Raw genomic sequence first — 27,892 nt, 5'->3', positions numbered from 1 at the left:
CATTGGTTCATTTCACTTTTGGTTTCCTAATGATGTAAGACTAGGTCATATAATCTAAAATGAACACTTTTGATTGGTTGAGAACTCTTGTTTTTCCCAAATGATGAAAATCCCTCCTTCTTTCCTCACTCTGACTTTCATCATTGTGAGAGAAAGACCCTTTGTGATCACTGAGCAATGGCTTCTTTAGTAGCTTCAGCTGGTGCTTCCCCACCACCTCCACCACATCCAAGGAAGAGTGGACCACCTGCTCAAGTTGTAATTCAACAAGAAGAAGAAGAAGAGGAACAGGAGGACGAGCACGAAGAGAGGCAGTTTTTGCCTGAGCAGCCCAAGACGTCTCACCGGAAAGAAAACTTCATTTGGCAATTTTTTAAAATTCCCAAAGGTCAGAAAAAAGTAAATGCAAGATACGTAACTTGCCTTATATGTCAAGATAGACTGTCCAGAGGGACCGACAAAAAATACAGTTTCGGAAACTACACAATGCATCGCCATATGACTAGGTGGCATCCTAACAACTACAGTGCTGCACAGTTTCGGAACGACCTAGATAATCTCCCTATTATGGCCAGAAGATCTGTTGTACCGGAAGTAACGGGACCAGAGGGCAGGGAGATGGTGCCAAATATACAAATGAGATTTGGTGAAGTAAAACACACCTGCGTATTTTGCGATGGATTCATTTCCTACGGAGAAAGAAGCATCACTCTGATCAACAGAGCTATTGACTATCATATGCAAGTTTGTCCGAAACGCCCAAAATAATAAATACTTCTTTTTTTTGATTTGTTGCTCCTGTTGAGCCCTTTACAATGAATCGTTTTCATTGCCCCCTCCAAGAAAAACCCAAAAAAATATAAAACTGTTCCGAAAAATTCAAAAACAGTAAAAAAATGTTCAGAAAAATAAAAAAAAAGTTCTTTTCAGAACTACCTCCCCGTTATTAAAAAATTGGTACAATATTTGGAACTGTGCCAACCTCTATTTCTCTTAGTTCGCTTCCTAGTTCGCTCGCTGGTACGCGAACTGGAAGCGAACCAAAAACAGTAAGTATAAGGGAAGGAAACACACACTTATGTTAAAAGAAAGACAGCTATAGGGGAGTAAACTAGAGATACTATTACCCATAATCCACTGCTGATGATGTCACATATTACATCATTCATGACATGCTCAGTGACATCATCAGCAGAGGATTGCGGGTTTTTTGGCAACATGCCTTATCCACGGTTTAATAACGCTGCCTTTTGCTTTATATAAGTTTTCAAATTGTATGAAATATATACCAATAGGTCTTTATGAACCTTTAGGTAGTGCTTTTGTTCATGAGGTCTGGTCGCTTCCATACACATACAGATGTTTCAAAGATGATCAAGAAGTTTATCTGAATGGAGAGGAATGCACTGAGACGCCAGATCATTCACTAATGTGTAGGCACATACAGTTACACGATTCATGCAACAAACACCGACCAAATATGGCTTGCGTGTTGCAAGGCACGCCAGTTCCTGCTATCATCCCCACGTTCAAGTTGTTGGAAAATGGTAGTTATTTGATGCTCAATAATGAAGATTGTTCTGAGTTAATTAAAAGTATTCCTTTTATCGTAACAGTAAGTGAACGGGTTATTTGCTGCAGAAATGTTCTATTTCCTCCCACACATGAACATAGGGAGTTTTCAATCTGGCCACAAATACCAACCTTGGGACACGTTTCAACGGCATGGCAAGAATAGGAGCTCTTTTGTCTCAGAGAGAGGTGGCCTTGAGTTCGGCCCGTGAAACTTTCGTACTTCACATAGCGAACACCCGTACACAGGTTTGCCTTTCAATTTCAGCAACATGTTTCCGACTATCTTTAACGCATCCTCCACAAAATCCCTGGCACACTTTTTTAAAGTTGTTACCAGTGGTCTCGTGACTTCATTTGAGAAAATCTTTGGAGTCATCCCTGCTCCCTTTCATTGTATTTTCTGCACTCTGGTTCGTGGATTGGCATTTTTACTTGCATTACCAGCGGACGCTCTTGTGCTTTTTTACATTTTTAAATATGGATGTCCCTCCTATGCAACCTCCGACCCTGCAGCTGCTGACACTGTTCCGCAATCGCATGCTAGAATATTATGGCACAATGCCGTTGGCAATATTAAGCACGGCATATGGATTATCTTTTCGGTTCTCCTACTTCACCTGTGTCCAGCCTGTATTTCACTGCCTGACCTGTGATTTCGATTGGGCCATTGATTTGTGTCTCTGCGGACCGGTTTCTCCTGACGTCGACTTTAATCAGCTGATGACTCCTATCATTACTCACGAGTTGATTTGTCCTGGCGAAAGGATTATGGCTGTGGCATTGATGCATGGACTACTTGGTCCCTGGAATTTACTGGCGGCAGCACAGTCTTTCTTGGAACACAGCTTTCTTGAAAACCCACCGAGCTGTCCTCTGATGGTGATAGAGGATCCGGTGCTGGGAGAGCACGTATGTTCTTTTCCGCTTTTAAATTGGATGGCTGAACTGTTTTCGGATGAAGACGGTGACTTCCTATTGGAGGCTGTTGCAGCTTATTTTGCATACACAGTTATGTCATAGACCTTTTTCATGTTTGATATGCTGAGTACTAGCATTTCATTGACAATTCATTGACTTATTTGTCAAGTTTTTATTATTTACCTTGCCTATTGGCTTAAGACTCGATAAAGTACTTGGCTGTTTTATTTTTCTTTAGCATTGAATTTTCCTAGTTTTTAATGCTTTACCTTGCGGACCGTCCACATATAAACTTGCAATCTGCTCTCATGAGATGGCACTTCTATTATCTTATTCAGTTCGTTTCCGGATCATGAGGAGGTGTCATCTAGGTCCTGGATATCTTTACACCGTGTTAAGTTAGCATGGGCTCATTACCGGTTTAAACGCCATTTTTCCTTTTTTGCAACTTCTGCACACGACACTTAGTTGTTGCTTTAGCTTTCCACCTAGTAGTTCATCGTGGTTTACATGAGAATAATATGTTATTGGTCTACTATCTGCTTTACTTGTTAAACTATATCTGTACAGCGAGTGCTAAAGTTTCAAGAACAACACGATACAGAATTGTTATGAGGTCTGATCTCCACGACTTCATACTCATAACATAAGTGCAACTTCTGCCAATTCTGGGCATGAGGCGGGTTTTATATTGCTTTGCCGAACACACATACACAACAGTTGATGCGGTTCACATGAAGAGAGAGCTGGTGTATGCTGATGTGATTCCTTCAAATCTAAGACACTAAAGTATGGGCACGCCCTAAACCAACACAAAGAGACCTTCTTAGCAAATAATATAATATGTGTATTAGGCAGGGTGAGATATAAGCAGCCGCGGGCCGTGGAGGGAGTTACGATGGGGCAGGGAGGCGGGGAGGGGGAGAAGCAGGGTGGAGCCCTCTCTACCTTGCCCCTCCCCCTCCCCGCCTCCCTGCCCCACCGTAACTCCCTCCACGGCCCGCGGCTGCTTATAAGTGTTGCTAACTCTTATTCATTTACAGCATGTTAACATACTGTCACCATTCGCTTTTTATGTACTAGTAACTATGCTGGTAATTTTGCTACTGATAATATGTGTACTTGTATTCTCCACCCTGCTTCTCCCCCTCCCCGCCTCCCTGCCTCACCGTAACTCCCTCCACGGCCCGCGGCTGCTTATAAGTGTTGCTAACTCTTATTCATTTACAGCATGTTAACATACTATCACCATTCACTTTTTATGTACTAGTAACTATGCTGGTAATTTTGCTACTGATAATATGTGTACTTTTATTATCTAAGGTACTACGCCTGAGAAGACGGCATTAGTAAATAAACATTTCAAATACACATCTGTTCTTCTTAACTCCATGTTCTGGTTTCTAAGAAATCTATAACGACCGACTGTTCATGAGTTCCACGTATCCTGAGGTACTATAAGTTCATATTCTGGATTGTCTAAACATTGAGAGTTTGTTATATCCAATGTGACACTGTACCTAGCTTGCTAAATAGTTTTTGATTACTAACGTGAGTTTTGGGACACCCTAATTCGCCGAGGTTCCAATCCTCTGTCCACAGTTCTGTGTGAGAACAGAAACCCTGCGACAGGGGCACCCCCGACCCTTGCTGGAGCTTCATCACACTTGCGATACAACTCCAGCAATGCGCCACCTTTACGGCACAGATACATCACGCATCTGTGCTGTTTTTGCCCCATGATGCGCCGCATTGTAAATGCAGCACACCATAGGTGACGGAACAGCGGCACAGAATGACTAACACATCCCTGGTGATGCGCCAGTCATCATAAATCTATCCCTATGCTTCTTATCTTGTTAGAGATGAACCGCCATATGTATCATCAAAGTTATTTGCATTTCCTAAATAGCGAACTTTAAGGAATAAATAGCGATTCTTTACCATTCCTAGTTTGCGATGAGCTATTTGCTAATTAGCCGAATGTAGCCCAATGAAGCCCAATGTAGCCCAATGTAGCCCAAAGATGGCCGCCAGACACACAAAAAAACAAATGTAGCCCAAATATCAGCCAGATGTAGCCCAACTATAGCCCAGTGACAGAATGACCAATCAGCTTCGCAAACCTCCGTTACGCGAAGCGGAGCGCTGTTACAGATATATATCTTTTTTTGAACGTTAATTTCTCAAAATCTACTGGAGCACATATATTGAGACCTAGCAAAGGCACATCGGGCTACCAGTCCCTAATATTTTGCCAAGTTTCGTGCAAATCCATTCAGCCGTTCAATTATTATTTTTATTATTTTTTTTTGCCCCGCGGGGCCCTTTTAAAACCTCCACATCAAACCTAGGGGGTCAGCGAGGATCTACTATGCCCCCTTATAGTTATTTCCCCCTTTGTTTTGACCTCCTCTTGTCTCTCGATCCTACCGAGAGACAAGATGGCGGCCGCTACGGACTGTTTGGAATGTTGACAGACGCCGGAGAACCAATCAGCTTCGCTTCACAAAGCTCCGTTGCGCGAAAAGTCCGCGAACCAGAGCGCTGCCTGGTCCGCGCTTACAGATATATATCTTTTTTTAAACGTTAATTTCTCAAAATCCACTGGAGCACATATATTGAGACCTACAAAAGGCACATCGGGCTACCAGTCCCTACAATTTTGCCAAGTTTCGTGCAAATCCATTCAGCCGTTCGGGCTAAAAGTGAGGCCAACCGCCCTATGGAAAACTCAATGTTAAAAACACGTTTTGGGACCCCCCCTTTTTTCTCGGCCCCCCCTGGATGAACCCCCCCCAAATTTTCAAGGGCTGCTCAGAAACAAAATGTGCCATTTTCCTGAAAATTTCAGCCAATTCCGTCCACAAACGCCAAAGTTATTAGACATAGAATTTTCAAAAAACCCATAGAGAAAAAATCCTAACTATATATACCTACTGGCGACCGCCAGTAGGTAATATATATATGCATATATATATATACATACTGTTCTATGTAAGTGTGCTCTGTATCTTCCTCCCTCCATCTCCTGGTCTCTCTCTCTCTTTCTTCCTCGTCAACTATGGTACAAATGTGTCAATAAATTATTTGGGTGATACCTCCCTACCCACCTTTTATTTGACCTTCTCAAAGAAACTATCCCTTTAAAATAGCCTTTAAATGCACCATTTTCGAAAAAGTTCTGAAGAAGAAAACTTATGTTTTATTCATACATTATGCTTATACAGTATTGACATTACTGAATTCTTTTTCAAAGTAATAGGCACAGTTGGGGGAGATTACAAATGGAAAAGAAGGGAGTTAAACCCTTAAATCTGGCACATGTAAGATGCTAGTTAACTATCCACTGAGCCGTGATCCTTGTTATACTCCATACACCTGCTGGAACAAAAGTGACCTCCGAATTTTCCATGAATTCAAGGAGTGTATACTGTATGTACAAAGTAGTGACACCAGTTAGGCCCTTATTATGAGAGACTAGGTAATTCCAATGGGGAGGGTAATTGAAGCTACCTGACCCATATTAAGATCGTTGGGAACACCGTTGAGCTGGTGTTTTTCACTAAAACATTCCTGTTTCTAAAAGTGGGGAAAATGCAGGAAAAACATGTAGGAATCGGTGCGGAAACGACATTTCCCATGTTATTTCACAAAATCAAGTAAGTGCAAATTTTTCCGTCTTCTGAGAAATAGTGATGCCACTGCCATTGGTAGTTCTAGGGTGAGTAACACAAGGCATTTTTCAGGACACTTTTTAATTGGCTCCTCAGTGGTTGCAGCACTATCAAATACTATGTATAAAATGATGCATATTTCTGAAAGTAATTGGGCTAGAAATGGCCGTCATGTTTATTAGAGAATAAACAGCTGTGTTTATTTAACTCGCCTCATAGAGGCACAACGTAAAAACGGTCCTGCTATATGGAGCAGAAACTTTGAGGAAAACAGTGACCACCGCCAACAGAGTCTAGACTTTCATCAACACCTGCCTGAGGAAAATCTTTCAAATCCACAGGCCAAACACCATCAGCAACAATGGCCTATGGCAGCAGGCTTTCCAACTCTATTCTCATGAAGAAATCACGAAAAGATGCTGAGGCTCGATAGGTCACACCCTCTGCAAGCCGACATCAACATCAGCAGGCAAGCCTTGACCTGGAATCCTCAAGGGGAAAAGGAAAAGAGAAAGGCTAAGGCCTGGCTCCGAGACCTCGAGGCTGACTGCAAGGGGATGAGTTACACCTGAAGTCAGATTTTAAGAAAAGCTCAGGACACAGGTGGCTGGAACGTCCTGCTTGATGGCCTATTCCCCAGGAGGAGTAATAGGCATATGTTAGTAAGTATAGACCGTGGTTAATTTGTAAAAATAAAATACTTGCCGGGGCTCACTTCAGGAGACAGCTTGCACCAGCCCATTTCCCCTGTTAGGACCGCCTAAAACAGAACCAACTAATAACCATGAAAGTGGGGAGAGGTTGTGGTGCAATGGCCAGAGCTGCTGAATTTGGAGCTGAGGAACCAGTTACGAGTCTCGCCATCAGTTCAACATCCTGTGATTCTGAGCAAATCACTTAATCTTCAGTAAACAAATGTGTCCTTAACTGGTGCGCAGGAAAAGAGCCGATGTTAGTGACTCAGCGCCAGTGCTGAGCACCGGAATCCACCTGCTGAAATTAAGCACTGAATATAGAGCACACATACATGAATATATCTAACAGAACCTATTTAACAGAAAAAAATTAATTTGTAGTCCATGCTACCATGGGAGTAATCATCCACACAGAGATGTGCAGGTTCATTCCGATAAAAAAACAATTTTCAAATCTTTTCAACATACAAATCATTCTATTATGCGTAGTATTTTTTACATACTCTGGTATGGAGCCAGGAAGCAATTATTCTACAATTAAACAATAAACTCTTGAAGGTCATACAGTGCTGCCTCTTGGATTGTTTTGCAGTTCCTGTTATCTAACCTACCTGAATTTTAAATCAACCAATAATTGTTTTCTAAATAAACTATTTTATGCTTTAAAGGTATGTGTGCTTTTAGCTGTTGTTAATTTAAATAGCTGGATTATTAGGTCTTTCATCAATTGTTGTTGATGGAAAAGCTGCTCTCTTGAGTTTTCAACGTAGACTTCTTTGACTACATATACAGTCGTCAATAAACAGGACCAAAGACCATGTGATGTCACGTCCTGTGACAGCATCAGGCAATATTAAATGGAATCGGAGGTCACTGCCGCTACCCGCACCCTTCTCCCCCCCACACACACACACGCACACAAACTATACGATTTGGTAAGATTCTTTCATATTGTCTAGATTAAACGTAACAAAAACAATAATAAAAAAGAACACATAGTTTACCTCAAAATTGTACACATCTACTTGGTGGCCGTCTCTATGCCTGTTTGCCAACCGAGCCACGATTGTGCGTACTTCACTCCAGTTGTCCATGTTACTGAAGATCTGGTTAAAAGCGTTCATTACTCGTTTACCATGGGCCTTGATTCCAGCACTTGCTTGCATTTCTTCCAGAGTTGAGATGTCTTTCAACTTCTTGAAGTAGTTTTTAGTCTTTGGAAAATCCACAAAAAGCCTAAATGCAGTAGGTACAACAAATTAGTGGTCTTAGAAAAGCAAATACATGTACAGATTGTTAGTTTCAGCTTAAGGCATTTAGAAACATTTCAGTGATACATTAATCATTGAAACAATACAGATCCTAATAAGAAAATATCATTAAATACACTAATGTGAAAATGTTGTGTGCATTTGGTTATACAATAAAACACCTTTCCCTGTTTTGAATATAATTTATATGCAAAATATATTATTGATTTTGATAATACCCTTAATTTAATAAGCATAGGCGAAGTGAATGGGTTAAATCTGGGATACCGGGGAGCAGACCTATTGACTTTGCCAATGCTTTTTTTGTTTTCCAAATGTCTGGTTGGTCCTCACCCATGGAAGTCACCTTGCAATGATTTTTCATAAAGCAAAATCAAAGGCATTCCAAGATGGCTGCATGTGTATGCACATGTGTAGAAATCATTGGAAGAGGCCACCATGGATACCCAGGTCTTTTGACTGGGTGTGAGTGTTTGATTGATTCAGATGCTCCGTCCATCACCACCCCCTTTTGTACCGCTTTTGGCCGCCATAAGTGTGGTAGGGTATGCTCAGATGTGAATCCCTTGCTCACTTTGCCACTGGATTCAAGCAAGCCGGGCTGAAGACGGCTGGAATGCCAGAAACCGGTCCTCAGAAGCTTGTTTCCGGTCCAGGAAAGACATGGCTTGGCAGTTTGGGCTGGACTGTTCCCATGAGGCACAGGGTCAGACTGATTTGCATATAGCCATGTCTGAACTGGGGTGGCAGAGTGGGCTAAAGAACGGTGATGGATTAAACTCAGATCTTTTGACTGGGTGTGAGTGTTTGATTGATTCAGATGCTCCGTCCATCGCCACCCCCTTTTGTACCGCTTTTGACCGCCATAAGTGTGGCAGGGTATGCTCAGACGTGAGTCCCTTGCTCACTTTGCCACTGGATTCAAGCAAGCCGGGCTGAAGACGGCTGGAATGCCAGAAACCGGTCCTCGGAAGCTTGTTTCCGGTCCAGGAAAGACATGGCTTGGCAGTTCGGGCTGGACTGTTCCCATGAGGCACAGGGTCAGACTGATTTGCATATAGCCACGTCTGAACTGGGGTGGCAGAGTGGGCTAAAGAACGGTGATGGATTAAACCCAGATCTTTTGACTGGGTGTGAGTGTTTGATTGATTCAGATTCTCCGTCCATCACCACCTCCTTTTGTACCACCATGGATACAGCAGCAGTAGGTGGATGGAGTTCGGGCTGTGGGTGTGGAGCAGACTGAGCAAGAGCTCACATTTAAATAAATATAGCAGAGTCTGGAAAGGAGAAGGAGAAACAATATAGCAACGTTACAGAGAGATAATGAGATACAATAGTTTGGTACATTGCAAAACACTCTTTTGCAATTGCAAAGCCTGTGTTTTTGAAATTCGCAGACTTTGCAACTTCAAAAGAGTTTTGTTCTTGAGGCCCATAGTGTTTATATTTAAATGTAATAAGTGCAGGTTATATATCTGTAGCAAACTTAGGTCTCGCCCCAAACTAACTGCTGTAGCCATCTATTTGAGCAGCTGGTAAAACCTATGATCAATATCTTACTGGCCTTTGGGTAAAAACAAGAAACATCTTTTTGGGCCCATAGTGCTGCAAATTATATACAGCACTAAATTGTGCCAAAATGTGGTAATACTTTAAACAACTTTAATTCCCCAGCTTCAATAGTTTGTGGTAAAATAAATCAATGTGGTCAGTTTGGAATCCAGACTTTGTTTGCTGTCTCTTGTGTCCATAGTCAAATAGTTGGTATAGGGCCAGAATCAGATATTCTCTTTTACTATTAATTGCTGTTTTAGAGGGTCAAAATAATAACCTAAATCTAACAGTCCTAGTTAAAAAATGTTATTTATTCATTCCTAATTATATTCCACAGCCTCAGATCAAAAGGAATAATTGTGGCTGAGTCATAAAAACAAATCATTATATATTGGTCTGCGGACAACAGAATGTCAGCCACCAGTTTGCAGCAGCTCCCTTTATTGATAGGTCCATATTCACAAAGGCAAATTTACAAGTGTAAATTTACTAATATGTAAATCTACTCCTGCTCCTATTTCCCGATGCATATTTAAAACTATGGGCCAGATTATGATGTTGTTAGGAAAGCATTCCCACCGAATCAGTTCCGGAATGCTTTCTGAACGACTCAGATCGGGGGAGTCTGACTGAGTGCTTTGGATGCATCCTTATACGATTCGGTCGGACTCCCATTGACTTCAATGGGAGCCTGTGTTCTGAAAAAAAGGGAGTTTGGGGAAAGTCGTGCCCCCTGTGGTGGGCACTCCATGGTGCCTGCCACACTGTGCATGCATGGGTATGGGTACCCTATGGGCCCTATTCAGAGGGATGGTGGTCAAGGGGGGCCTGCTATGGGCCCCCGAAGTTCGATTCCCACAGCCGTTTCATATCAGCCAAACGGATATGGGCCAGCTGTCTGAATCGGTCATCGTACTCGCTCGTTCAAAAAACGTCTCCATTGGGCTGTATGATTCAGATCTGAATGGCTCGGGCTGCCTGAATCCCGTTCGGAACCGATTCAGACAGCCTGGACGGCTCCCTTGCATCATACTTGGTTGCCTGGGAATGTGACAGAGTCGGTCAGAAACAAGGCTTCCGATTCAGATTCACACGAATTGAATGCCCTTTGGAGCCTTTCCTGATGACATCGTAATCAGGCCCTAACTGTAGACTTGCATGTATCAAATCCCCTATTTCAGGATGTGGAGACATATAACACCGAATTTAAGAGGTTAAAGTTGAAACTTGGAACTTTTTAAACACAGATGGTGTTCTCTATGAAAAGAGGCAACACAATGTTTGTTTGATGAATCCACAGACTCGATAATTCAGGACAGAAGAGCAAGTGCCGACTAAGGAAACCGCCCACTGGCACTTTAAACCACAAGTCATCTACACAAGAGAAATGTAATGAGAAACGAAATAGTCAGATGGTGGGAGGTTTCACCCCACAATAATTACATTGACGTTGACAGAATCCCTAGTTGCTTAAGAATTTTCATAATTCCAAAACACCGAAACATATCATCCTCTGTAGCACGAATAAATAAGCAGTTAAAAGGAATGCCTTCTTATGCCTTCTTTAATCCCAGGACAGCACACATCTTCTTTTAATATCTTTATGGGAGCCATGATTGTAGACACTGCATGATGGGAGTGCATGGTGGGAGTGCAACACATATACATATATGTGTGAAAAGTGAATAATGTTAATATTATATCCTATGGGGGTGTTCAATTAAGTTCCTGTCTCTGTTTTCTTAAGGAATGTTTTTCAGTACCTTAGAGTGGCCATTTGTGATGCTAGACTTACTCCAGGTTACTATTATTTTGTTACATTTAGGGCTGTAGTAACTTTAGGGCTGTAGTTTGTGAACAGCAATGGTCTTAGTCTTTTGTGTGAGGGTGTTTATATTAGCAAGGCTGTCACATAATCCTTCCTTTCCCCTCCCTAAACCCCTCCTTTTATTTCCCTAAACCTCTCACATTCAGTAGTAAGTATTTCCTATTTTACAGCCACTCCCCCTGGTCCCTCCCACATTTGCTACAAAAATATATACCTACTTATGCGGAGGTGCAAAAATCTCTGCATAGAAAAAATTAGGACAGGTGGCGATCTCTGCACTTAAATCTTGTAGTAAGTCATACAATTTGTAGTATTACTGTATATACTAAAAATTTAGTTTGTGAATAGGCCTCACAGTTCTCTCAATCATCCTCATCTAATTGCTCATGTTGGGAAAAATATACAGATAATAACATTCACCTATACAAAGTAAAACAAAATATTCAATTAATCATCACTGTTTGATAAATCACTGTTGATAAAAAGATTATCTTCATAGTTTTTTATACTATGAGATTGCAATCAAATTTTTGATCTACCACAATTGCATCTGAAGGCCATTTGAAAAAGCATAATTTAAAAAATTGTGCACATCAATTTTCGATAACTACAACCTATTCTATATCCATTTTCAATAAATCTGGAATCACTCACCACAACCAATGAGCTGACAGAAAATCTGGAAAGTGTTGGTGCATCATTAAGATGTTGGTTCTTATGATCTCGAAAGTGCTAGAAAATTATTAAGTTGTTGGATCCTTTGAGGGAGCATGATAAACAGCATTTCCTGGTTTAAATGAATGAGGGACATAGTACTAAAGACAACTGTTCTATTTCCTCACTGTGTTCTTTGTTGACCTCGGATCTGAGGCTTTTTTTAACCCTCTTTTTGTTCTCTCTGCAAGGGATAATGTAATCATCAATGTCATTGAACATGTCACAAGTGACATAATATGTGAGGTGATAAGCAGTGTATGGTGGGGAGCAATTAATAGTTAGATCAGTAAAATATAATTGTTGGATTTTCGTTTTTTTGTTTTTAAAATACTAGTGTTTATAATATTACAAGGCCTTACTATAACGCCAATTTAGCTTTAGTGTTTTTTCAGTGAATCTCTATTTTTTTTTGTATGAACTAAATGTATAGTACCTAAGATAACTAGAACATTACATTAAATTTAGTTTTTGAGTGAATTTCTATGTTTTTGTAACCTAAAGTAAGACTTTATTACCAGACCTAACTATGACATCACTTTAACCATTGTGTTTCTTCAGTTTATTTTGGGGGGAGGGATGTTCACCTAAAGAAAGATCTTATTATCTTACCTAACTATGACATGATGTTCACCTTAGTTTCTTTCCAGTGATTTTCCTGTATTTTTTAATCATATTTATCCTTAGTGAGAATAACATTTGACTCTACGGAGGTGGCTGGAACCCAGGGCCTGACCCAACCTTCCACAGGTGGCCAAGCCATCCCCAGAAAAAAGCTCTCTTAGCCTATCAGTACAATTTATTTTTTTAATTTGTGGTCCAATGGGACTCCTGTGGTACACCAACAGGACCAAATATATAGATATCTCTATTTTGTAAACTTATTTTCTCAAAAATGGCAAAACATGTTTCCACTAAATCACAAAAAGTGCACTTTCTGGGTAAAGATCTAGCTTTCTGCCAAGTTGGTGTAATTCTGTTCAGCCGTATTTTGTGTATAGCTGTTTGAAATTCCTATGGGAAAGAAACGTTCTTGGACGCCCAATTTTTCTCAGCTCCCACTTGACAGAGATCCCAGAAACTTTCCAGGAAAGAGCTGAGGTAGATGAAATTATTTTGGGGGGAATGTTTTGTGAAGATTGTCAAACTGTGTCGGGCTTATTAGCAATACAAAAAGTGCTGACCTAATTGTAAATTTACAGATTAATCCAATGAAAACTAAGGTCAAATATCAAAAGCACATAAATGCAAATATACAATAAGATGTAAATATAATAGCAGTACAGTGGTAGACCATGGTCTTTTTCTATAAACACTATACCCCAGTCCTGATCGCTTAATGATCACAAACTTTTAAACATTCTGGGAAAATGGGAAAACAAAAACAACACAATTCAGTTTGGATTTAAGGGATGGAATATTAGTAGAAATATTACACATATTTAATGCTAGTTATTACTAATCAATTCCAAACACCACACTTTGAAGTGGGTGACCTCAATCCATTCTTATAAACCTGTTTCTTTGTGGCAGTTATTTGCAATCCTAATGGCCTCAAACACTAAACGTAAATGAAGTAGTTCTTTGACAGTGAAATATTAACTCCAGAAGATAAGCATATTTCTCAGTTCAGGGTAGGTAGAAGTTAGTACTACAAAACATCATACACTTGACTAGTGTTTTTCTGGATTCTGATAGAATGTAGGCCATTCAGAAGCTAGACGTCTGCACACAACGGCGAGGTCAGGGGATGAGCAAAAACATTAAAGGTGGTCACAGATGGAGTGTGCACACCAGTAGAGTCACCAGTCAGATCACATGCACTGGGTCGTGTTTGTGTCGTGAGGCAGCATTCTTCTGGTCACTAGTGAGGAGGAGATATCTTCTAGTCACTGTTCATGTCTCTTGATTCCTTGCCTGGCCTGGGTCTTCCAAGAAGGCAAGTCAAACGAACTTCAGCGGGGCGATCAAACCTGTTTCCTGATAAGAGGAAATGGTAACACTCAGCTCCACATTCTGAAAGAACCACTTAAGGAACCACACAGGTTTGTTTAATGGCTGTGAGGTCTTGCTTTAACAGATGTAGGCATCCTGCTTAAATGTTCAAGGTGGGGCAACTTTCCATTTCCAATTAAAGTTGGTGCATCATTTTCAGCCGGTCGATCTAACTAACGTGCTTTCTGCAGAGTTTCCCTCGCCAGAGAGGATTCTGGGACAGGCATCCCTTACCCTACTGCCAGGATAAACAGTGAAGTTCATTCCTATGTGCAACTAAATGTACACACTCTTGACAGACAGTTCCTGGAGACGAAGAAAGCAGGTGAGGATACAGTAGAAGATGAGGTGTCCTTGTTGTACTAGGGGTGGCAGTCATTCTCTAACATGCGAATAGTATTTGTTTAAATATAAAGGCATTCAACATTAGAAATGGGTCTACACTGCTTTTGACTAAAAACTATCTTCTGTTCACAAATTTTCTGATTTTCACAATAATTATTGTGAAACCGAAAAAGTATATTGTCGGTGACAATTTCCACTCATCAAAAAAATCCACCCCATAAACAGGCACCCTTTTCCCCAGTCCTCAACTCACCCTATACCGATAAGACTTATCACTAGGAGGGTTCTAAATCTAAACCCAAACCTAGTCCTATTCATTTGGCTGTCTGAATGTTCTTGTAAGACCATCCACAATCCCACCAGAGGCTCTGCCTTCTATTCAGCAGTGAAATTCTATTCTCACTAGAGAAGGTGATCAAATTGGGGTAGCCCAGGGTCTTGAGCGAACTTAAGGGCATGTAGCCTTTCTGGATGGAAACGATTGCCCCAAACATGTAGAGATGAACCCTTTATAATGCTCACACAATCAAAAAGCATTCATTCTCAATGAGTGCCTAGTACTGCTCCATGGGTTGCAATCATCCAATAATGAAAGCAGCTGGGTCTGCTCCGCCCTTCTCATTGAATACATTATTAGAAGTGTCATTTTGCAATACAAAGTAGTAAAAGGCCGATGGAAGTCAGGTGGCTTCATGGCGGAAGCCTTGCAGAAGGCTTTTGTGCCAATCAGCTGCGTGTTGACAGTCTAAGGTCCTACTGAGTTTCTTTTGTTGCTTCCTGGAAGCCAGTGGCATAATGGAGCAACAGTTCTCCACAAAGTCCCACTTCTACCCAATGAGTCCCTGGAATGCCAGCATATGGGTCTGCTAGGTTGGGTCATTTTAATCTAGGATAGCATCAATGCTGTCCTTGAGAACTCCGGTTTTACACCAGCTACATGGTGTTCAGCAAGTTCTTTACCCAGAAACGTATGCCCCAGAATTGAAACAAGCCCTCTGGGGTAAGAACAATAGGAATCAAGGCAATCTGTTAGTACCCACTTAAGCCTCAACTACTCACAATCAGCAAGACAAATGACATTTACTCAAATCATGGGGTATCCATTATGTTAAGAAGATATCATTTGCCCTCATTAGCTAATTCAGCTAACCTGAACAGGTTGCTTCATGAAAAGAAAATAAAACAAGCAATTATTTTAACACAAGTCGAAGCAGATTTGGAAAGATGTTCGAAACTAATAAATAGTTTGTAAATACAATATTCTTACAGCCATGTTAGTCAAAGTTATCTCGATCTACCCTTAAGTCCATCAGTGAAAAGAAAGATGTTTAAGGTTCTGCCTTCTCTATATTCCATTTGCTCTATTCGAGAGCTCTTGGAACAAAGCAATGAATGATATGTTGTTATGTTGTCTTTGCTCCCTGAGTAAGGAAACAATTGAGCACCTTCTTTGCATCTGTCCTAAGTTGCTCGATGTTCAGAAGAAAAACAAATCCGTTGTTTAGATTGCATGGAAAAAGACAACTTAAGGACGCCGCCAATTTTTGTTTAGAGGGGAGTTCAGAAAACAAATTGGGTACATGGTGACATTGATGTCCACATCAGAAGAGAGACTTAAACATTCAACCCGACTGTCAGAATTTCAGCTTTGAACTTTTTTTGTTAATGTCGTTTTAAATAGTATGGATTATTTTTAAGATCACTTTTAATTAGCAAGCTATTTTATATGTTTTTTTCTGAGTGTTCTTTTCTTCAAGTGCATCATTGTATATGGGATGTATGACGTTACAACGCATAATTTTACCACGCATACCTTTACAACGCGGTTTTTACCACGCATACCATTACAACGCATAGCGCTTAGAGGTGCTGGATAGTTGTAAGTATAATTTTCTATTCCAACTCCAGTCCCCGTGGACACTAGGGAAGGTGTTGGATAGAAAATTAAACTTATTCCCTATCCTAGAGCGCCCCCCAGCGCAATGCGTTGTAATGGTATGCGTGGTAATGCCTGCGTTGTAATGGTAGTGCGTTGTAAACATTTCGTTGTAAACGTTACATACCTTGTATATGTTTTTAAGAATTCCAACAATAAACTACTAGAATTACACTGGTAAGGCGAACAGTATTAAAAACAAACCAGCAGTGCCCGGCTTATGGATGAATATATCAACTCAGGGAAAAGGGTCAGCTTCTATTTTTGTTACCAAATTGAGACCTCTGTGGTCCACACAGACATGGAGGTCCACTGACGAAGCCCACTGTTCTTGTGACCGCCAGCCTGAAGCACGGTTGGACTTCTACTAACATAATCTGGATCTTTTACCTGACAAGTAGTCTGTCTCATGTATCTATGCAGTGCCTACTCCAGGGCGTCATATTGCTGGGGATTTCTACTCCGATCAATAAACCATATTGCTAAGCTTCTCACAGCAGGCTGGAGAGATACTTGGTGTTTTCATCCTTGTCTGAGGCAACATGGAGAGCAACAGTTTACAGCCACTGGTGGTAGGTTTTAAGCTGCTGACATTGAAAACAGGATGGGTTGAGAAATCAACCCAATGTTCATTTATTAATTGTCTTCACCAACATTTTACCAAGAGTGTAAACTAGCCCTCTAAAGTAAACAGCCTTCCTGGTTCCATGATTAAGGTCTACTGGTTCTACGGTTACCTACCATGAGTGTACTTTGGATTGAACCACTCTTTGATGATTTCCTAGTTATCCTTGAGATTTCTGTTAACTTTGTGCAGTAGATGGGCCATCTTCTTGCAAAGTCATAACATTTAATCAATCATATCGTTGGGAAGATCATATGTTTTGCTCCCAACCGTCCAAGGCAAGGGTGCTTGAGAGACAGAGTGACCAAAACAAGCTCAAAATGACTTTGTAGGGGGATGTCCCACTTCCTCCTCAGTGGGGTTTATTTTGGACCATTAGCCTCATGAGCATCTTGGTAATATATACCACTGGTCTGAGGGCAGTACGTGCCACATGGCCTTCATGAATGCTGAAAGGGAACGTTTAAGGAAATCAGCCCAGGTGAAAATTCCCGAAAGAAGAAGTGCTTTCATTTGGACTGTTGGGCTTCTGAGATGCTTCACTTCAGGAAACCAAAGTGGTCGGAGGGCTCATGACCAACAATGCCCATGCTTATCCAAGCTAATGGCATCCCAGTCATTTGCAGTGGTACCACATGATGGCGGGGGGGGGGGCTCCTCTGTTTGAGCGGATGAGCGTCGCCTCACCTGTTGCGTGCGCAGAAGGCACTTCCCAAAGAGTATTTTACTTAAACACCACAATGCAAGGGCAGGGGGAGGGGTTGAATCCTGCAATTGCATGATTACATCTGCCCCTGCAAGACGCATTAGCCGGCTCTATTGCTACGGCAGCCTGACACGTGCAGTGCGCACCAGGCAATTACATGGCTGTGAAACAGCCAGGGGATCGCTGGCACAGGCCCTCAGCCTCAAAATAAGCGTTGGGTTTTCCTGCTCTTACTAATCCTGGAGCTGCTGTCAGCATGGCAGCAGCTCCAGGATCAGCTGTATTGGTGTCAACTGAACAGGAAGTAAGCCCTTCCCTTTCCTGCTCATGGGCGCTGATCGGGGATAGAGGTGTGCATCCGGGGGAGCAGTATATGGTGAGTTTGACTATTTTTATAGTTGTAGCTACCCCTGCAGAATAGAAATCTGTGGCCACACTTAGCAAATGTTTGTGAAGTCAGGCATGATGCCCTGCAACACATCTCCAAATGTAGGCCTATTTTGGATCAAAGATGTGTGTTAAGAGCCTTTCTTCGATCTTTTTGACCGAAGAAGATCCTGCACTGGGTATTCATATGCTAGTGTCATGAAGAGCTTGCAGTAACTCTCTGGCAACACCAACCTCTGGCCGACCCTGGGTTTTGGGGCTTCCAAACATCATCTGGCCTTAGATGCACAGACACGGCGGGACACTTATATTCTGATTGCACAAACTCTGCCCTGTTGGAGCCTCCGCCCGAAGCAAAATTTTGCCATGCCACATAGTCCTTCAACGTGGTCATAGCTATGTTTGGGCAAATATCAGAGATACTCGCTGGAGTAGCTGACAGATGAAGAGACTCAATTCTAGGTTTGGAACCTTCGTAATGCGTCAGTGAAGTATGCAGGCCCATACAGCAGCTCCCCCTAATCAAGCTCCAACTCAATAAGGTTATTGTCAGGGAGGCAATAAGTTTAAAGATTGTTCCTAACTCCCTCATTAGCATGCTCAATTTTACCATTATCATATAGAGTGATGAGAGCCAGTGCAATCTTCCAGAGCAGATAATTCTTATTAAACCAGTCTGGCAACACCCATATTGATGTTCCCACATCTCGGCAAGAACAGCCAAACTGATAGCATCAATGTAAACACTGTGCAGGAACCTCTGAGAATAATGTGTACCTGTATAAGAATCTGGATCCCTCTACATAAGCTGCTGTGCACACTATGAAGCAGACTATTGTGACTGAAACTGAACACCAGGTTGGCCATCAGTTCCCCTAAGGCCTTGTCAGGGCACTTAGAGCGACTATTTCTTTGGGTCTTGTGTTGATAGTCCAATCAGTTGTCAGGGTATTTGTGTTTCATAGGCTTAGGCGCTGTATACTTTGCAGCCCCCGCGATGGAGCTAGAATTCATAAAGTTCTCTACAGGAAAACTCAAGCTCAATAAGATTTCTGGGTTTACTCTCTGGAATAGCCCATCGGCCTCTGTGGCGGTCCTCTTGGCTATCCCTTCTGGTTCAAACTAGTAGCAACCTACCAGCCCGCTGTCCATCTGCTTGGGTCTCAGCTCTTGATGTCAGCAAAGTACAAAGACAAATGTAGAGGGGAAGTGCCCAAAAGGTAGTCATCTAACAGCAATTTCAAAGGGACATCAAAAGTTGCCACTTTCTTCCCATTCGCCCAGCCCTTCAGCTTCTTTTTATCACCATATATCATTGACTCTCATATCTCATGTATTCACCTCGTGGTCTCCATTAACTTTATGGTATTGGATAGTGGAACCTAATCAGTGAAATTGCCTCTGTCATTCTTGCTGAAGGTGGTGGTAATTCGGTTAACTGATATTCAACCATCAGAGAATTGTCCAACAGATGAATTAGCTCTTCCTCTACAAAGCAGAGGTATTTCTGTTACTATCTAACTCAAACAAGTCCCCCAGAAGGGCCAGACATACCTTTCAAACCATGGGCAACTTACTCAGGAGCTAGAGCATTTGGAGGCTGGTTTTAAGAACTCAGGGCCTTGGCTAGGCTTTCAGCTACCCAGGGAATATTGAGAGAGACACTGGAGGAGCATGCAAAAAGGGGTGGGAAAGGGAAAAGTGGAAAGGGAAAAGAGCATAGATGCTGGTTTGAACTGTTTGCCAGGGCTGCTTTTGGTTACCGGTGCAGCCTTGGAACCCAGTATTCAATTAATTCCTTCAGAGAAATGGTTTCCTCGTCAGGACAAAATATATCTATTTTTTAATAGGCATGCATGAAAAACTCCACACGAGAAATTCCACTCCATGGGTGGAGTTTTTCTCTCTCTATGTTCAGCTTGGAATGCAGAGTTCCAGCAAAAATCTGCCAACCGCCGTGTCGCTGAGCTTTTCCTCATGTGCAGCTTGCCAACGTTAAATTGGCGAGCGCAAGCAAGAATTTATGCCCCCATGTGGAATTTTCAGGCGCTAGAATCCTCCCAATGAGATTTCTCAATGGGCCAGTTGCAGCAGGCTGCAACCCTGCGTGTTGAGATAGCTGACAGTCGAGTAGAAAATCCATTTGATTGGAATAAGAAGCAGCACTCTCTGGCACACTGTGCGATGTAGTTCACACTGATTTTACAGTGCAAAACAAGCACCCGGCACTAAAAATCAGCATGAGCAGTACAACACACCGAATTCCACCGCTCGTTAAACTCTAAGGGATCTCGCTGTTTTATTGTAACTCTGCGGAATGCACCAGAGTGAAACTCCGCGAGTACTACCCACTCCTAATTTTTTCCTCTATGATAGTGAAAGAATGTACTTGTTTTGTACCAGCATTTGCTGTCACAGCCGTGTAACTTATCAGCACTATTAAGAACATAATGTTAATATTTACAAACTCAGTAAGATTTTTGGTTAGTTAAGCAAAGCTTTATAGGAAGGGAGTAAAATCGTAAAACTAGTGCCTAACTGTGATTCTTTTAAATACTTGCTGCAACCTATTTCTCGCATTGCGAACCTTCCCAGATTGCTGATTAGATTTCTTGTCATTTACAGAGCCACACCTCAAGAGCTGCTGCTAACACTCCATTTGATTCTTGTACCCAGCTGAAGTGTAGACGTCGGCTTCTAACTGGATAGAGGCAGTGAGACTGCTCAGGCTACTGCAACTGATGACCTGAGACTTTTCAGAGATGTATCTGGTGCAGTTCTATTGGATCTATCCACTGTTTTCAATACTCTTGAGCCTGTAACTCATATAAAAAAGGCATAGAGAAGTTGAGATCTCTTGCATGGTGGCAGACTGGTTTTAATGTTTTTAGGAAGGGCAATCTCATTCTTTTGCCCTGGTCATTTTCGATCGACTACCGTTGCAGTGCAGTCCATAATCTCACATGGTTTGTTGCTATCACAATACTGTGAAACATATTTGTTAAACCTCTGGCCTAACTGATTAGTTCATTAGGATGTTTTATCCTATTTTACTCAGATGACACCCAGGTCACTGCACCCCTGGACGCAAATGGCCCTCAGGTTTTCACTAATTTACAAGTGTGTTTTATCACCATACAAAGGTGGAGGAGCACCAACTTCTGTAAATTGAATGGCAATAAAGTTACTAAGTAACTGCTGTTAAGGAAAAACAAACCTTGGTGACAGGATTTAATCTGGCCTCTCTTATCACTGAAGCCAAAACTAAGTGATTGAGGGCTTTATCAGAGTTTGGTGGACAAAGTACTCAATCGCAAACGTCATGGAGCATCCTGCCCACAAAACTGACAGCCTGCCTGCCTCATTTAGAGATGGGTGGACTATCAGCTTTTAGTGGACAGAGCCCCCTTTGGCACCATCAACAGAAAGCTACTTCTGACAGCTCAACGAAGAAGGGGCAGTGCGGCCGCACTGGGAACTGAAACTGGCCCTGGCAAACTGCTCGGCCAGTCCCTGGTGGGGGGGTTGGTGCAGCCCGCTGATAGCCAGGGCCGGTTATGTCCGATTTTGTTACAGGGGCCGGTCCCGCCCCCTGCAACAAAAATGGTCCCTCACAGGCCCAAAACCGGCCCCCACCCTGGCGGCCCACCGGGGAAACGCTCGGTGCCCGCTACGGGCAGTCTGACCCCTGGCCATCAGAGTGAAGCCAACATACTGCCTACTCGATTTAGAGCGGGTGGACTGAAGTTTTATTTCCTGTCAGTCACCGCCAGCAAAACCAGGTGGCGAGAGACAGGAAAAAAATTACCCCAATGCCCTCGGAGTAAACTTGCAAGGAGTAGGGGTAATTAGCTTTTAAGTTTTCAATAAATTCCTAACTAAGCAGTTTTTTTGTTTTTTTAAAACAAAAAAATTAAATCGTTTGGTGGACAGCCTTCAAAACCAACGGCAGCCATCCACCCAACTTTTCATACCTTAACAGAAACCATCGTGACAGCGTTGCCTGTCAAGGTACAGTAGTCTGTCAGAATGGCAGACTCTGCCACCCTTACAGACAAAGTACCATCCACCAAACTTTCGATCTGGCCCTTAGTTTCCTCCTCATGATTTCATGCATTGTACCTTTTTGCTTTGAAAGGAAGAGTTTTTCCAAAGTGTACACATCCTATGGCCGATTGGCTATTGCAAAAACGTACGCCTGAGCCTCACGCCATCCAAGCACCACCTAATATTAAACTTTGTAGTAAAGAAAGATGGTTTTAAAAAAACTGCAACAATTCTCTAGAAAGGCAAAATCTTCACGGATTTGCCAAGAAAGCCGCCTGCTAAGTTAAATGCAGCTTGCTTGATGCACAGAGTGTATATTAGCATGGATAGTTCCTGTCTTAAGAAATAATTCGCTAAACATTAACATTCATCCAGCAGGCTTCTCCATTCTGACGTATCCTATAGCTATCTAGCCCAAAGCTACAGAATGGCCTTCCTATTCAGCTGCGTAGGACTCAGAACTATTTATTACTTAAAGAAAGCACTTACAACCTTGTTTTGCTCACCAGCCTTTCAGTGCTGTTCAAATTCTGTTCCAGTGTTTATTGGGAGAGGCATTTTTTTTATTAGCACAAAGGTGGTCTCTAAAGTGAACAAGGGCTCCATGAATATATTAGTAGTAGTATATTATTAATAATATTGTTTATTAGTGTTGTTATTATTGTGTTCACCGTCTTTGAAATTATTATACATGTTAATAATACGAATAATAATAAGATACCACTACTGCTCCTAATATTTATTGTTATTGACCCATGTTTGCTAAAGCAGTTATAGTTCTAAAAAAAAAGAAAGTTGTCTTGTGGAAACTGTTCCTGCTGTCTCAAAGACTCTCGAAAAGGGTCAGAAGGCTAGCACGTCCTTGAAGTTGTCATCCGAGTTAAAGTGAGCAAATATTGAAATATTTCAGCAAACTGTTCACATGAAAACTATGACACGTACAAGACTACGCAAGGGGATGTTATCCTTCCCCATTGTAGGTAAGGTGACATAGTGCAAATTCAGGACGGTAAGTGTAAAATATAGGACAAAAGGTCGAAATTCAGGACAACATTTCAGGACAGAAGGTCAAAATTCAGGACAAAACTTTGGGAATCGCGCAATACTATATAAGTAAAATAGACAACTAGCATAAGTGCATGTCAAAATAAGTTTATATTAGGTATTAGGTAAACATTGTTGTTTTCAATACTAAAAGCTCTAACTTGTACAAATGTGTGACCGATTGCATATGCTTGTTTTTTAAAAGTAACTGGACAATGTTACTGCCATTTTATGTGTTAAAAAAATGTCCTTGCCTTCAGGCCCACCACATACCTTAATTGCCCACACTGGCCCATTGTCATTCTCAGGGCCGGACTGGGAACCAAAACCGGCCCGTGGCAAAAGTGCTCAGCCGGCCTCCTCAGCCCCGGGGGGGGGGGGGGTTGGGGGTGCGACCGCGCTCTTTGCCAGGGCCGGTTTTCGGCCGCTTTTGTTACAGGGCCGTTTTTGCAGCGTTGCTGCAAAAACGGTCCTGTAACAAAAACGGCCCCCACCCTTACGGCGCACCGGGGGATTGCCCGGTGCCCGCAACTACCAGTCCGGGCCTGGTCATTCTGTATGCCACAATCAGCCGGTAGACATGGGGTACTCATAGTACGGCCCGCGGGCCGGATGCGGCCCGGCAGGCCTTCCTTGGCGGCCCGCGGACCTTCGAGACAATCGTACCTGTGCTTAAAAAAATACTTTATTAGTGTTGGCAAACACCCCGCAGCAGTGCTGGGCTTGGAGACCTTGATAATCACCGCTCCCCCGGCCCCCACAGAGCAGAGGCTTTGTTGTATTTCACCCCTTAGCACCTCTGCTCTGTGGAGCCGGGCGAGATGTTTGTAAATGGTCTTTTAACGACCTGCTAAGTACTTTGGTGCGACTGATGGACGGCTGTCTCTTTGCACCCCACCCCCCTTTAATCACCCTGATGCGGTGTCCATTCACTCACAGTCGTGTGGACACTCCTGTAATTATCAGAAGGGCGCGCGCAAACTGCATTTTAGTCTGAGAAACTTCTTGCCAGATAGGGATCTTTCTGTGTGTGCGCTGAGGAAGCTGTATCAGCCCGGGCTGAAGGCTGACACAGACAGACACACACAGTGAGATGACAGAGGGGGAGGGAGAGGGAGAGCTGGATGGAAAGAGAGATGGAGAGGGAGGGCAGGAGGGAGAGAGGGAGGGCAGGAGGGAGAGAGAGAGGGAGGGCAGGAGGGAGAGAGGGAGGGCAGGAGGGAGGGAGATGGAGGGCAGGAGGGATAGGAGGGCAGGAGGGACAGGGAGGGCAGGAGGGAGAGGGAGGGCAGGAGGGAGAGAGAGGGAGGGCAGGATGGAGGGCAGGAGAGAGAGAGGGAGGACAGGAGGGAGAGAGGGCAGGAGGGAGAGGGAGAGAGAGGGAGAGGGAGAGAGAGGGCAGGAGGGAGGGCAGGAGGGAGAGAGAGAGGGAGAGAGAGGGCAGGAGGGAGGGAGGGCGGGAGAGGGAGGGCAGGAGGGAGAGAGGGAGGGCGGGAGGGAGAGAGGGAGGGCGGGAGGGAGATGGAGGGCAGGAGGGAGATGGAGGGCAGGAGGGACAGGGAGGGCAGGAGGGACAGGGAGGGCAGGAGGGAGAGGGAGGGCAGGAGGGAGAGAGAGGGAGGGCAGGAGGGACAGGGAGGGCAGGAGGGACAGGGAGGGCAGGAGGGAGAGGGAGGGCAGGAGAGAAAGAGGGAGGACAGGAGGGAGAGAGAGGGAGAGGGAGAGAGAGGGCAGGAGGGAGGGCAGGAGGGAGAGAGAGAGGGAGAGGAGGGCAGGAGGGAGGGAGGGCGGGAGAGGGAGGGCAGGAGGGAGAGAGAGGCCAGGATGGAGGGCAAGAGGGAGAGAGAGGGCAGGAGGGAGGGCAGGAGGGAGAGGGAGGGCAGGAGGGAGAGGGAGGGCAGGAGGGAGAGAGAGGACAGGAGGGAGAGGGAGGGCAAGAGGGAGAGGGAGGGCAGGAGGGAGAGAGAGGGCAGGAGTGAGAGGGAGGGCAGGAGGGAGAGAGAGGGCAGGAGGGAGAGAGAGGGCGAGAGAGGGCAGGAGGGAGAGAGAGGGCAAGAGGGAGAGGGAGGGCAGGAGGAAGAGGGAGGGCAAGAGGGAGAGGAAGGGAGAGATAGGGCAGGAGGGAGGGCAGGAGGGAGAGAGAGGGCAGGATTGAGGGCAGGAGGGAGAGGGAGAGGGAGAGAGAGAGCAGGAGGGCGGGAGAGGGAGGGCAGGAGGGAGAGGGAGGGCAGGAGGGAGAGGGAGGGAGAGAGAGGGCAGGAGGGACAGGGAGGGCAGGAGGGAGAGGGAGGGCAGGAGGGAGAGAGAGGGCAGGAGGGAGAGAGAGGGCAGGAGGGAGGGCAGGAGGGAGAGGGAGGGCAGGAGGGCAGGAGGGAGAGGGAGGACAGGAGGGAGAGAGAGAGATGGAGAGGGAGGGCAGGAGGGAGAGAGAGATGTATGTATGCTGGGTCTGGTGGATGAAGGCATCTGCTGCAGGGACCTGTGTGCAACCTCATGGTCACAAGTTTTTTTGTTGTTTTAGCCCCGCCCCCTCCCCTCTGACCCCGCCCCCATTGGTGCGGCCCTCGGCCACAAACCACACTGTAAATTTGGCCCCCGAGAGAAAGTTTGTGAGTACCCATGCGGTAGACAGAAGAACAATGGGTCCATCACAGTCTGTGAGAGGCTGGGGAGGGGTTGCTCTTGAGCACAGAGGAGTGCGAAGTGGCCCAGCAGGGAGCTCTCAAAACACTGAGGCTTCTCAGAGGTGAGCAGTGCAGCTCGCTGTCACCCCCAAATTATGGACAAAAGGCGACCGTAAGAGGAATAGTCACGGACAACGGACGTGACTTCCAACTAATGGACGTGAAATTTACGGACGGTTGGTCACCCTAATTGTAGGGGTTTGGAGAATATCGGGCTTAATTTATTTGATGTCCGCGGACTACAGAACACCATTGGAATATACCCTTTTGCTGTTTCTGATGCCTCTTTTTTCATAATGAGCAGGGCAGCATTTATTTTTCAGGAGGCCACTACAGCTTGCACTACCAGAAGGCGCTGATATTAATTTTTTAATATGTTTTAAAATGGTGAACACTCTGATATGCCCACCTCAGAAACAGACAAACAGCCCCACTATGTAGTGAACTTATAATGGTGCTGGTGATCAGAATTAAGGAGCGTTGCTGAGCTCCAGTAAACACCACCCCAAAATAATCACTGCTAATGAGGGTTGTAAATGGCTACTTTCTGTAATACAAATGAGCTATACCAGGTTTCAAAGTGTCAGCTACTGGCTGTGATCTCAACCCGATTATTTCTATGTACCTTTGAACCCAGAGACTCCCCGCCTCATTACAAGTGCTGTGGATGCTGTGGTGTTATTCTACACCAGTGGCGGTAAACCAGAGCCCTGCAAATTCTGGGTGTGCAGTATTATTCAGTATTGCAGGTTGGAACCTGAGATTCCTCAGTCTAATGTGGAATTACTGCAGCAATTGTTAATTCTGTATCAGATTGCCCTGGAAATTCCTCATTACCACGTGAGTATCTGGCAAGAATCTAATAGTTCTTCTCCACACACATTCTCGTTTTGTGACTAAAGGAATAAAGCCATACATGCCAACTCACAGGGTGCCACCGTGTGACACACAACATCTGTTCCTATCACATGTCTCCCGGTGAGGAGCTGATATCACACGGTGGAAGGGAAAACGTCCTAAAACCACTGCAAATAGTGGTTTTGTAGCTCGTTTTCCGAGTGTTTGAACTGCTGACATCCATTAAGGGGTGTGAAAACACTCCAGGACCTCAGCACCAGCCTCAGCAACGTTTTTTTTTTTGGGTGGGGGGGGTGGAGGGGGTTGGGTGGGCGTTCAAAAGTGCCTTGTACCAGTTTCTTTTCAATCAGTGTCATAAAAATGTAAACCCACCACTATTTCTCGCAATAATTACATTGGTTGTCAATTGAACAATTGATTGTATCATATAACAGTCCGGAGTTTCTTATTAATTGTACACACTGTTTGTTTCTAGCCCTGAATAGAAGGTTGAAACTTTGTAAATAGAAGCTCACCTGTCTGAGTCTGTGTTTGTTGTGTGTCTTAAATGTTTCATGTACTGTTGAAGTAGAGTTCCTGTTTATTAGTTTACGTCTTTCACTGTATGTCATTTATTTGTGTATAATTGTAACGGATTCCTTCTTTATATGTTCTGATGGTTGTAATTTTATAAAGAATCTTTCATAATGTTTAAAAAAAGTAATTAAAAGAAAAACCTTCCCTCTAAAAAAAAAATATATATATATAAAGAGATAAGGATTATTAACCTTTGGGCCACATTGAATGTTTTCTTGTATCCCAGTGAAAGTAATACGGTGAAGGTAAATCAGTATTGACAGTGCGTATGTTGACTATTGTAGGTACTTCTGGGCAGGAAGCCCTATCCCCTTCAACACCGCCCCCTCCTCACATGGTGAGATTGTTCTTCAATTTGGCAGGTATGTGAAGCATACTAATTTGAATGAATTACTTATTTTGCAAGTTTAGTTTTATAAGAAATCCCACCCTTCCCAAAGCAGTACAGGAAAAC

At 43.6% G+C, this 27,892-nt stretch overlaps 1 protein-coding gene across 2 annotated transcripts in view; it reads right to left on the bottom strand.

Annotated features, from left to right (window-relative positions):
- Nucleotides 1–27,892, bottom strand: part of LOC144784386 (cytoglobin-2-like) — a 367,691-nt gene that overhangs the window by 58,579 nt on the left and 281,220 nt on the right. For both annotated transcript variants that reach the window (XM_078663117.1, XM_078663118.1), the window contains one exon: nt 7,870–8,101. In XM_078663117.1, the coding sequence (XP_078519243.1) occupies nt 7,870–8,101 (232 nt within the window). The remainder of the gene's footprint in view (nt 1–7,869; nt 8,102–27,892) is intronic.

This window comes from Lissotriton helveticus, chromosome 10, assembly GCF_964261635.1.
Source record: "Lissotriton helveticus chromosome 10, aLisHel1.1, whole genome shotgun sequence".
In the NCBI taxonomy this organism is placed as follows: Eukaryota; Metazoa; Chordata; class Amphibia; order Caudata; family Salamandridae; genus Lissotriton; species Lissotriton helveticus.
This window is presented reverse-complemented; position numbering and strand designations above follow the sequence as displayed.